General features: G+C 47.5%; 1 protein-coding gene across 52 annotated transcripts in view; it reads left to right on the forward strand.

The window, feature by feature from the left end:
- Nucleotides 1-12650, forward strand: part of Agtpbp1 (ATP/GTP binding carboxypeptidase 1) — a 117831-nt gene that overhangs the window by 13091 nt on the left and 92090 nt on the right. For 27 of the 52 annotated variants that reach the window (XR_015640660.1, XR_015640656.1, XR_015640659.1 and 24 more), the window contains 2 exon segments: nucleotides 2335-2399; nucleotides 12178-12302. Coding sequence is in view for 30 of the 52 variants with exons in the window: in NM_001443870.1 (NP_001430799.1) it covers nucleotides 2368-2399; nucleotides 12178-12302 (157 nt within the window). In the remaining 22 variants the exon portion in view is untranslated. 52 annotated transcript variants of the gene reach the window in all.

The following is a 12650-nucleotide window of genomic DNA, read 5'->3' on the forward strand; positions in this document are numbered from 1 at the left end:
ATTTTCTTTACTCCTTAATAAAGAGTGTAGGGACATGCCTGAAGCTTCAATTTGAATATTTTTTGGACAATATTTTTTATTCTTTGAGAATTTTATACTATATATTTGGACATATTCACACCATCTCCTCAATGCTTCCTGTAACCATCTTCTCTGCTCGCCTTCATTTCCTGTACTTTCGAGGTCTTCTTTGTCTTTTTTTAATCTCTGTTGAGTTCAGTTTGTGATGCCCAGCTGCCCTGGCATGGGACTGACCTGCGAGGTCACAGCGTTACAGACAAGTGGCATTCCCTCACCCAGTGGCCCGCAAATGCCATTAGAGACCCTAGTGCTGGCCTCTGTTTGCTTGTGTCTGCTGTCACAATGCTTGTGAGTTCACGTGTACAACTGCCCTGTTGTGCTGGGAAAACAAAAGCAGTTTCCTTGATATCATCCACAGTCTGTCTCTAGTCTTTCTGACCCCGATCTGTGAAGACCCCGAGCCCAGTCCGCAGTAAGCGTGAGATGTGGAGTGCACACCTGAAGCCAGCTCCTGGGTGAGCCGGGAGGTTGGCGTCCAGGCCATCCGCACTGGTGTGTAGGAGCTTCCTCTCGGGATAGAGACCAGAGTGTGAGTGGCTTGTCAGAGGATGCGCTGCTAACAGTTTTAAGATCTTCGCTTACTTCCTATAGAGCGGGGTCTTCCAGTCTGTGTGGGCTGAGCGCTAGCATTGCAGGTTCTCCTGGCTGTCCAGGGTGGTGCAAGCTCTGCCTGGAGTTGGCTGGAGTCGACTGAGCCGTGCCTTTCAGCTCTGGGCAGTTTCTGTTGGTTTGAGGCAAGGTGTGCTGGCTCAGGCTGACTTTAGCCTCTAGGTGACAGGGTCTTGACCACCATACTGGGTCTGTCTCCTGAGTGCTGGGATTGTGGGTCATGTCTCCACGTCTAGCCTCCAGCTGGCCAGGTCAGACTCTGCTTAGGGCAGCAATAGGGACTTCTGGAAGCTCATATGAGGTTTTCTGCCACCTTTGTGTGTGTAATGTCTTATTTCTCTTGGAAATTGACTTTATGTAGTTAACAACCTAGAGAGATAGCTCAACTAAAGAAAAAAAGTTCAATTTCAAATTTGTCAATGGCCTGAAGAACAGTCCACATGGTCTTTTACATCACATATATGCATATGTATACATATATATCTAACAGATTGAAAAGACATAATTTGTATCTTTTAAATAAAACATTAAACTCTTACTTTTTGCATGTTTTCTTTGAAGATAGTATTAAATATGTATAAATGTGATTTTTTTTCTAGTGATGTGACAGAATTGGGTTTCACTAAGCATTGGTATATAAAATCAAAAGATATCCAGGATATTTATTTATTTATTGGTAACTAGTTTTAAAGTTCAGTCTGAAAATTAGAAAATTGCAAGTCCAGATGGAGTGTTGTTTAGATTCTGTCATAAGGACTTTCTAAAAATGAAACCATTGACTGAGGTCATGCTTGGCAATCCCTTTCCCTCTGTTTAAACAACTTGTTATTCTTCAGTGTGTTTTCGTGTGGAAATACACGTCTACCAGTTTGGCGCTACTATGTAATCAGTGGTCACCTTGTCGTGGAAAGCTGTGGTTGGCTTGAGAATTAATGAGGCATAGCAGCACTGTCTCAGAAGAAATCGAAGTACTGATTGTAGGAGCAGCCTTTCATAGGAGTGATAAAACCATCACGAAAAAACAACTTAAGGGAGAAGGTTTGTTTTCACTTACAGTTCCAGAGAGTTCCATTGGGTTTCAGAGCCTCCTGGAGACTTCCAGAGGTCCAAAGTCTTTAATGGTGGGAAAGGCATGGCGTGCAGGTCAAAGCAGGAATCTGGCTGGTTAAATTTTCATCCATACACGGGGGTGGGGGGTGGGTGGGAGGGGATTCAGAGGGAGGAGAGGTAGAGGGAACAAGGAACAGGAGGTAGGCAAGGGTACAATCAGCCCCCTCTTCTGCATAATTCCCCCAGCAAGGCTGCACCACTGTGGGTTCCATAATCTCCCCAGACAGCGCCACAGCTGTGGACCAAACATTGAAATGCACGAGCCCGTGGGGTACACACTATTTGGACCTCTGGAGTCAGTGTAATGTTTGGTTTCTGCATTTTCCTTGCTCTAGAATTCTGATAACATTTTCCATTCTGCTTTTGGATGTTTTAATAGTTATGTATGGCAAGCTGCCGTGGTGGACTCGACTGTGTAGAACTCCTTTCTTGTTTTCCAGTGTTATAATCTCCATTGTATGGTTTTTATAACACCTAATGTGTAAAAACCAGAGTCGTTTTAGGCGCCTGATAGTATTAACATTTTTCTTTCAGATTATCTGCAATGCTGGAATGAAGTAACTCAAGATGAGCAAGCTAAAAGTGGTAGGAGAGAAAAGGTACCGCAGCTCTGTGTGTCAACATTGGCGTGTGTGGTGTGCTGGAGTACAAGCACAGTCACTGGGACTGACGGACATGTGTGTGCTGGAGTGGCATGTTTTAGGAATCACCTTATGTCATTTCTGTTGGTTTTGTTTCTTACCCTTAAAAATCAGAAAACCTTAGTAATTGTAGATGAGCTGTGCAGTCTTGAAACATTGGCTCTGTTGCGCCCGTTTTCTCCTGGGTGAGATGACTTTAATGTGAATGTGTGTTGGCGGCAGAGCGTCCCTCAGCTGAGAGTGAGTGGCGCCTTGCCAACACCAATGGTAATCAAGGCTTCTGCTTTGCTAGCGTATTATAGTTGATGTTTTCATGTGTGTGGTTTTGCTTTTATAGATAATGTGTTATGGGAAGAATGTGCAACTTACTAGATGATGTTTATTTCTTAAATCATTAGGTTTTCTAGTTATTTTAACACAGCTGTACCATCATAAATTGTATCATTTCTCTAACTTTAGTTTCTACAGGAAGGTTGTCAGGGCCATTGGTTTTTTATTTATTATTTATTAAAATAGATCCTCCCTCCCTCCCTGCCTGCCTGCCTTCCCCTCCTCACCCCATCCCTTCCTTCTTTCCTTCCTTGGTGTGCGTATGCGTGATATTTGTGCAGGCGTGTGTGCCATAGTGTGCACGGAGTGAGCTCAAAGGATAACGTTGGGGAGTCAGTTATTGACTTAGGTGGGTTCTGGGGCTTGAACTCAGGTCACTGGCCCCAAGCCTTACTTTCCTGAACAGGTAGAATAGCTAGCTTGTTTCCACTCATTAGTTACATTTTGTAATTTGTAGAACATTGCTCATACAGTTTACAAAGTACAGGCTTCTCATGTCAGCTTGTTTTTACTTCCTGAAGTAAATTATCCTAGATATTTATTGCTTGTTGTTTTGGGCTAGTCAGTCACTGTAACTCTTCATTGTACTAAATCAGTTTATCCTTTCTATCAGTACTCACTGTGTTACTTCTTGCTTTGCTGTGGGTGAAACACCTGGCAAACAGCTTAAGTGTTAAGTGCACATGACTGGCCCATGATGTGGCGAATGCCATGGTTCTTGGAGCCTGTGGTAGAGGAGAGCTGGCTACTGCCATAGAACGGTTAGATACCACACCTGTGAACACTTAACCCAGCAACTTCTAGCTGTCCCCTGTCTCCCATTTCCACAATTTTCTAAAGTAACACCAAGCCTGGGGCCAACTCATGTGAGCCGTGAGTCCCTGGAAGCATCCTGTGTCCACACTGGCACTGTTGATCTTGCTCTGTGGGGAGAGCTGAGAGTTGGGAGGTGAGCTGAGGGGTGCGGTCCAGGCCTGCAGCTGCTGCTCAGTGTCAGCGACTCCTGCACTCAGGATGCGGGGACATCTGGTGTCTGTACTGAGCGTGTGCAGACCTTGTCATTGCGCTCTGACTGTAGACTGATGAAGACTCAAACATGAGTTATGCTGTGTTAGGCGGGCGTGGTGGTCGTCTAGAGGTGCCACAGACAGAGGACACCGAGGTGTGGGCGCTTACATCAGGAAGTCGCGGCTGCGCAGATTTGGGTGTGTGAGGTCCTAGAATGTGTGTGTGTAGCACAGTGAGATTGAGGATTCAGAAGCGTGTCCTCCTGAGGTCTGAACGAGTGAAACAGTACTTGGGGATTGTTTAAAATCATCCTTTTCTCTGGATTATGTCGACCACGTTGGTCTCCATCGGAAATGCATGCTGTACTTCCGTATGTCCAGCGGCTTTGGTAGAGTCTCCTCTCAGTGTATGAGTTATCCATGACCACAGAGTCAGTCTGTTTAGCACTTGGGACTCTACACACACATTGTGCACATGCGTGTGTGTACATGTGCGTGTTGGCTGTAGGCATGCTTGAGGCACGGTGCCCAGGCTAGAGGACACCCCTCAGCGTTGGCACTCTCCGTCTCGTTTGAGGCAGGTTCATTTCTTCTGTGTTGTCTAATTTATGGTAACGTCATGCTCCAAATATTTCTTTCTGCTTCAGTAGCTACAAAGGCTGTCGGGACACTTCCTATTCTTCCTGATAATTTGTGTATTCATTCATTCATTCATTCATTCATTCATTCATTCATTCATTCCTCTCTCTCTCTCTCTCTCTCCCTCTCTCCCTCCCTCCCTCCCTCTCTCTCCCTCTCTTTCCCTCTCCCTCTCTCTCCCTCTCTCCCTCTCTCTCTCTCCCTCTCCCTCTCTCCCTCCCTCCCTCCCTCTCTCTCCCTCTCTTTCCCTCTCTCTCCCTCTCCCTCTCTCTCCCTATCTCTCCCTCTCTCTCCCTCTCTCCCTCTCCTTGAACAGTTTGGCTGGAAGCTTATTGGTTTTATTGATTTTCTAGAACAAAACACCAAACTGGTTTTAGTGACTTTGGGGGTTTTGGCCCTTGTTGATGTTTTTCTTAATTTCCTGTCCGTTGATTACTCACAGTAGTTCCCCCTCCGTAAATTAAGAAAACACACACTGCGGGCTAAGCAACTTGCAATAGATACTTCTTTGCTAACTGGGCATTTGTGGCTATTACTTTTTTCCTTAATCATACGCTGTGTATCCTATTCTGGTTTAGTTTTTGTCCAGCTCAGCATTATTTAAAAAAGGACTCACTTATTTATATCTGTATTTTATGTACGTGGGTGTTCTGTCTGCATGTATGTCTGCACACCAGGAGAGGGCACCGGCTCCAGTGGGACCACTATAGGTTGTTGTGAGCCACTGTGCGGATGCTGGGAACCAAACTCAGGACGGAGCGACCAGTGAGTAGCCAGCCAGTGCTCTCTACAGCGGAGTCACCTCTAGGTCCCTCAAGATTACTTTTAATTCTGTTTTAATTTTTTCTTGATCTGTTTTTTAAAGTGTTCATTTTTACGTGTGTGAGGAATTTTCAGTTGTTTTGACTGATGTTGCTTTAGTTTTGAGGATGGGAAGATACACTGTGTGCTTGAGATCCGTGCCTTTGTCTGGCTGTGCTGTCCTGTGCAGCCTGGTCAGCCTGTGTTGCTGGAGAGCTTGAATGCGCATCCTGCTGCTGTGAGCAGCCAGTCACCTGGACCCCCATAGTCTCTCCCGACTGTCTGGGGGGGACGGCCCCCGACCCCAGCCTTCCTGTGCTTCATCTTCCGCTCTCCACATCTTGCTTCTGAATAATTTTTGAAAGTACCATGACATTAAGATGTATCAAGGAACTGATCATCACAGAGTGCCCTTTATTCCTGCCTGTAGTTCTTTCTTAAGTCTGTTTGTCTGATGTTAATATAGCCACTCTGGTGTTTAAACAATTAGAATTAATAGTCTTTCTCTCGCGCATATGTGTGTGCATGTAATTTTATATGTACATATAGACACACACACTCATTATTTTAGTTTAGTTAAAGCGTTTATGTGTGTGTTTGTCTGCATGCATGTATCTGTACCTTGTGAGTGCCTGGTGCCCTCCAGGGTGAGAAGAGGGCGTTGGGTCCCCCGAGCTGCCCTTACAGATAGTTGTGAGTACTTCTGTGGACTCTGGGAACCGAACCCAGGTCCTCTTGCAAGGCAGGTGATACTCTTTAACCTAACCATCGAGCCAATCCTCATCCCCCTATTGTACTTTTAATCTTAATACTTTTTCTTCAAGGAACGGTTCCTTTTATTCTATTATTTTAAAACATATTTTACTTTTGAATTAAAATATAGTACAGCTACATACTTTTTCCTCTTTCCCTTCCTCCCTCCAGCTGCTGACATGTAACAAACACCGCATATTCTCTCTCAAATTCATGCCTGCCTTTTATTTGTTGACATATATTCCTAAATATACAAATACAGCCTGTTTAGTCCATATGATGCTGCTTCTCAATATGTATTTTCAGGGCTGACCTTTGGGGTGGGGTAGCCAGCTGAGGGGTTCTTCCAGGGAAAGGCTGTGTCTGCACTCTCAGCCAATCCTTAGTTGCCCATAGTTCCTTGTCTAGGGTTGGAGCCCCGGGAGAGCCCTGCCCTCCATGCTACATGCCTGTTGGTGTTGTCCTTCCTCAGGTCTTGCTCAGGCAGCCATGTTGATGAGCCCTCCTGGGTGGTCATCTTCAGAAGAGAGGACCTTGCAGTAGAAGTCCTGCTCTGCTGCTACAGTCACTCCACCTCCTTCCCCTAGTGCCCTTGAGTCTGGGGAGCAGGGCTTGGGTTGTAGATGCCTTGGTCGGCTCTGATGAGATGTGGCTTTCTGGAATGGTCTTATCTGTCGCAGAATGAAGTCTTGATGAAGGAGGAGAGTGGCAGTCAGCTGGAAGTGTGAGGGTGAGCTTAGAATGCTTAGGAATTAAATTGCTTAGTAGAACGAGGGCAGTAGGACCCTCTAGGATCCATGGCCTCACTCTCTCTGAGTACTTGGCTACGTTTCCAGTAGCAGGCATGATTTCTCTCCTGTTAAAAGAGCCTCGAGTCCAATTAGAGCTGTTGGTTACCCCCAAAGTGCTTCATCTCATACTTAGGAAGTTGCCGTGACACGGGGGTTACCTTTGTGACTACTGGCTGCTGTGTGACTCCTGGTACCATGAGAGCTAGTCCTCGGAGGGGGTGGGGGTGGGGCTTTCAGGTCAGACCCAGACCAGTTCCTTTGGGTCCTGGTCTAAAGTGTAATGCGTCTTCAGCAGTAGCCTCTGGGAGGCTACCAAGGGCAACAGCAAGAACATGGCTGCCCTGGGAATCTCTTGGACTCCCTCGCCTGACAGTTCCAAAGGGGGCTGCTCATGCCTCATACGATGATGAGCAGATGTATTAGAGAGTCTGTGTCTCTTGGGGAAGAGCACTGTCATCCCACATGGAAACACTTTACTTAAGCTTGTGTAAACATAGGCAAATATATGTATAATACTACAATTCTTTTGTGGTGTTTCCAGGTATCATTATTGTTATTTCCCCTCATCCTGCTCTCTCTCTTTCTGGGTTGACTGCCTCTTCTGTAATTAAAGCCCTTCCCTATTTTCTCCATTTCTCCCTTCCTATGACTTCTATCCTGCACCCCTCTAGTGCCCCCCGATGGCCTCCGTGCTTCCTTGGTTCCTGTACTTGTTACAAGCCAGTAGTTTTTATTACAAACTTTGAGGTGATTTAGTAGAAAATAGATATGACCTGTATATAGAATGCAGATTGAACAGTCTCAGATAGTCAAAGCTGGCCTTAGACTTACTGTGTAGCCAGTGGTGACCTTGATCTTCTGACCCTCCTGCTTCCACTTCCCAGGTGTGGTGCTGGGATTATGGGTGTGCACCACCAAACTGGTTTTAAGAAGCTGGGCATTGACTCTAAGGTCGTGTTAGGCAAGCACGTTTGGCTCCCAACATGCCCAGAATTGAAGCAGCTCTTTAAATAAATAAGACAGGAAGGTTCAGTCTTGATCAAGCCTGGAAGACTATGTTGTGTTCTCTTACGAGTCGTTGATTTGTTTAAACTACCCCTCACACGTCCATCTTCGCATCTGCCCAAGTTCTGACCATGTTCTGGAGCAGAAGGCAGCCAGCCAGCAGTGTCTGGGCTCCCACAGTCAGTAGTAAATAATGAGAGTAGCGCTTCCGGCTCCGTTCACATTTGGGGTTAGTGCTACCTCAGCCAGCTACACTAGCCAGGGTACAGAGAGGAGGTGGTAGCGGCATCCTCAGCTCCAGTGGGACCCTGCGTCTCCCTCTCCCTCTCAGGGAGCATCATAAAGGAGGGTGCACAGGATGGGCCTTTGTCTGCAGCAAGATTGTTTTACTCAAGAGCTCATTCCAGCTCTCATCTGCACGAACTTCCTAGGACTGGCTCTCAGCCTTCTGTCACAGATGGGGAGGAGCCAACGGGTCCACTCTCTCTGAGGTGGCAGTCGGTGGTGGCTGAAGAAGAATCTGATTGTTTTCAGTGGTGTAGCCACTCCTAAGTTGCCTATGCCCTTGAAAATAGCCTCCCACTAACTAAGCTTAGTGGGCCACATGCAGGGAAGGCATGGCGGCAGGAGGGTAGGCTTGTTGAGGGGAATGGAGGCTGTGAAACCGATACAGCTTATGACATACACATACATACCCGTGAAGAACAGCAAACGGGGGAAAGGAATGCAGTGCCAAGGACGGTGTTGGGCTGGGAATGAGTGCGTCCCATCTAGCCATGTGTGCCTGACGTCGTCATCTCCCCTGCGCACTCCTTTGAAGGTCGTCTTCAAAGGCTGGTGGGGCTTCCCCAGGAGCGCAGTTAACATTGAGAGGCTGGGAGGCAGTAGGCTGGTGGGTCACCACCATAGTGTTTGCCGGGAGACAGGCCGCCAACCTTTGGTTGCGTTGAGGGAGACACTGAGGGCTCTGCTGCTCGGTGGTGCTGCGGCCTGTGCTGCCTCACCCACTGAGGTCAGCGTTATTGAGGAAGAGCTGCGGGTGCCAGTGCTGTCTGACTCTCCCCGTTGGTGGTGGCGGGCTTTGGAGAACTGGGAGGACACAAGGAGCACACACCAGATGACCAGTAGGTCCTATCTTGTTTGCTGAGAACACTTCAGCCGCCAGTGTCCAGAAGGCAGTCTTACTGAATACCTGCTTCCCGCAGAGTCCGGCTCTGACTGGCTGTGTGCTGACCGAGGTGGTGATGGGCAGTAAAGGCTGTGCTGTGGGAGGAAGTGGAAATTGAGGTTGCAGAATACCTTGCATGTGGTAAAGAAAGCATTAGACACCTGCCTTCGGAAGTAGTAACAGCTCCCCAAGGAGTTAAATTCGTTAACCTTGGTTGACTGATAGGTAAATGGTAGGGTAGCATTTGGAACATAGATCATTGTTATGGGCTTACATGTGCTTAAGAGTGTCACAGTGGAGAGGAGATTATCTTTGCTTATAATCTTACTGGTGTGTTTTTGTGTCTTGTTAAGGCTTTACTCATGTGCTCCATTTTACTGCTTTGACAATGGCTATACTTACATATACGCATTAGGCTGGTGAGATGGGTCAGTATTTCACGGTAGTGGGCGTGAACCTGGGGATCCACATGGGGAAAGGATAGACCCAATTCCCTCGAGTTGCCTTCTGACCTCCTTGACAAAGAAATGTTAAGGAGTTTAGAACACGAGTGTTGAGATTATAGACAGAGTAGGGGTAGCTGGTACAGCACTGTGTGCGGCCATGGGAAGGCTGTGCTGATGGAGATGCAGGTGCAGTGGGAGGAGCCCAGGCTCAGATGTGCTGCTGCCTTAGCCCAGGTTCCAGGTCACAGCGTAACTGCAGGGGTACATGCCGCTGCCTGCTGACCTACTCCTTCTATCCAGCCACCCTCCTTTATTCTTAGAGCTCAGGCCCAGCTCACGACAGGAACTGGTGCCACCCATGGTTGGTTAGGTCCTCCTACATCAAGTAACAGTCAAGATGGGCACATGCATGGCCACAGGACAGCCCCATCTGGACAACTTGCAACTCTTCCAGGCAACGATAGGTTGTGGCAGGTTGTCACTAACGTTAACGTCACAGGCGCATTTAGAATTACATTTCCTCAGAATTCATTTGTGGGTGTGTGACTTGCTTGAGGAGCTAGTGGAATGAAGTAAAGACTAGTTCTGATTTCCAGAATATAGGTCAGTGTCTTAAAACAGGTAGCATATATAAAGAGAGAGAGAGAGAGAGAGAGAGAGAGAGAGAGAGAGAGAGTGAGTGTGAGTATGGACACAAATATCCTTTTAGTTTGCAGCAGAGAAATGGGATCAACTGGCAGAAGCTCCTAGCTGATCTGTGTGTTGGTAAATGTGATTTACTTGAAGGAATCTCTTCATCCTCTTCCTCTCCCTCCTCCTCCTCCTCTTCCTCCTCTTCTTCCTCCTCTTCTCACTCCTCCTCTCCCTCCTCCTCTCCCTCCTCCTCCTCTTCCCCTTCCTCCTCCTCTCCCTCCTCCTCTCCCTCCTCCTCTCCCTCCTCCTCTTCCCCTTCCTCCTCCTCTCCCTCCTCCTCTCCCTCCTCCTTCTCTTACTCCTCCTCCTTTTCTCACTCCTCCTCCCCACTCCTCTTCTTCCTCCTCCTCTCCCTCCTCCTCTCCCTCCTCCTCTCCCTCCTCCTCTCCCTCCTCCTCTTCTCACTCCTCACTCCTCTTCCTCTTCCCCTTCCTCCTCCTCCTCTTCTCGATCCTCCTTCTCTCACTCCTCCTCTTCTTCTCACTCCTCTTCTTCCTCTTCCTCCTCTTCCTCTCCCTCCTCCTTTTCTTCTTCTTCCTCGTCTGTTTTCTCCCCATGGTCCTTTTTGCTCCTCCTTTCTTTTTGATGCAGAATCATTTGTGTAACCCTGGCAATGGTGTCTTAGGGTTTCAGTTGTGATGATAAATACCATGAGCAAGGCAACCTGTAGAAGAAAGGGTTGTTTGTTTTTTTCTTTTGAGTTTATGGTTCAGTGATGGCTGGTGGTAGGCAGAACAATGGCTGAGTGCTTACATCTTGAACCCCAAGCAGGAGACTGAGAGTACACTGTGGATGGGACAAATCTTTTGAAGCCTCAAAGCTTGAGTCTGTGTACAACACTTCCTCCAGTAGGGCCACACCTCCTAATCCTTCCCAAATAGTTCTACCAACTGGGGACTAAGTATTCAAACTTATGACCCTATGGGGGCCGTTCTGTGAATTCACAATCCCAGCCTACCAGCCAGAGAGAGATTTATAATCATTGTTATTGTGTGTATGCTGTGTGCTGTGGTGGGATGAGTGAGCTGCACGTAGGCTGTGGTGTGTGGGAAGGTCAGTGGACACTGTGAAGTTGGTTCTCAAAAGAGAGCTTTTAAGGAATGAGAATACATTGCTCTTCTGCCAAAACTCAACCCAAATCCAAAAAAAAAAAAAAGTCCTCACTAAGAGTGGCTTCCTGGTCTGTGAATGGCCCGTCTTCTTGCTTGCTGCCAAGTACACACTCTGTTCTGACTGCTGTTCTTGCAGGCTCTCATGGTTCCTCCAGATACTTGTCCATCTCAGAGTCCACAAGCATGTGCTTGTCTTGGAGTTTAATGGGCTCACGCTTTCACGTCTGTCAGAATTGCCTTTAAATGGTGCCTTTCAGGAGGCACTCATGGAGCTGCTTATGCTCACCCTCCTGATACCCACTTCCCTTTCTCACCTGTTTCTCCCTCCAGACCCCTTCCCTCTGCCTGGAAAGCCTCGTAACTCATGGCTTTACTTATTTGACTTGTGCATGAGAGGCAGGTTATTTTATTTTATTCTTTGAGATCATGTTGTATTCTGTACCCAGTGTGGCCTGGGATGCACTCTGTAGTCCAGGCTTTCTTTGAACTTGGAGTAATCCTTTCGCCTCAGCCTTCCAAGTTCTAGATTTACAGGCACAGCCACAGCACTTGGCTTGAGGAGAGGGTGTTGATTAAAGTCTGCTGGCCAGAGTAGAACCAGGTGATGTGTACACATCAATAACCATCATGGCACAGAGAGAGGGTCAGATAGGACAAGTGTGCACATATGGACGGGGCATGGAGGGCCTGGTGGTGTGAGGGTGTGGCTGGAGTGGGGCAGGAAGAAGGGTCAGCTTTGAGAGAGCAGAGTGGGTGCAAGGGCGTGGTGGGGGGAAGGGCACAGAGTGGGTAGAGGGTCCCAGGATGGGTGAGTGCGTGCATGCTGTTTGTGGTTTTCTGAAATAGAGTGCATTTCTCCACCAGAAATTAACAGTGTTTGAAGACAGTGGGGGCTGTGAATGGAAGTGGTTACTATTTACATTAAACAGTATGTGATTTACCTTGCGGTCGGCACAGAATCCACACTAATGGGCAGTAATGTTCCTTTTAGCCTTACCAATAGTTCTCGGGTTGTGGGGCTCTTGGCTCAGCTGGAGAAGATCAATACGGATTCCACAGAGTCAGACACTGCCAGACATGTCACATCCAAAATTCTTCATTTGGCTCAAAGTCAAGGTAAGCTCCAATCCCTTCCTTGTTTTATGGAATATTTTTTCAACTCTGTAAAAGTAGGTACTCAGGGTGTCCTGCTGTTTGATAAGAAGAATATTCCAGTTCTTGGTGTCTGGATGGAAGTAGGAGACTGAAGGCCTTTGGAGGCAGTTGATTCTCAGTGCGATTGTTAGGTTTGAACCCTGTTCTCACACACAGGCACCAGAGAGAGAGAGAGAGAGAGAGAGAGAGACAGAGAGAGAGAGAGAGAGAGAGAGACAGAGAGAGAGACAGAGAGAGACAGAGACAGAGAGAGAGACAGAGAGAGAGAGAGACAGAGAGAGAGAGACAGAGAGAGAGAGAGAGACAGAG

This window comes from Rattus norvegicus, chromosome 17 (assembly GCF_021556685.1).
Source record: "Rattus norvegicus strain SHRSP/BbbUtx chromosome 17, alternate assembly SHRSP_T2T, whole genome shotgun sequence".
Lineage (NCBI taxonomy): Eukaryota > Metazoa > Chordata > Mammalia > Rodentia > Muridae > Rattus > Rattus norvegicus.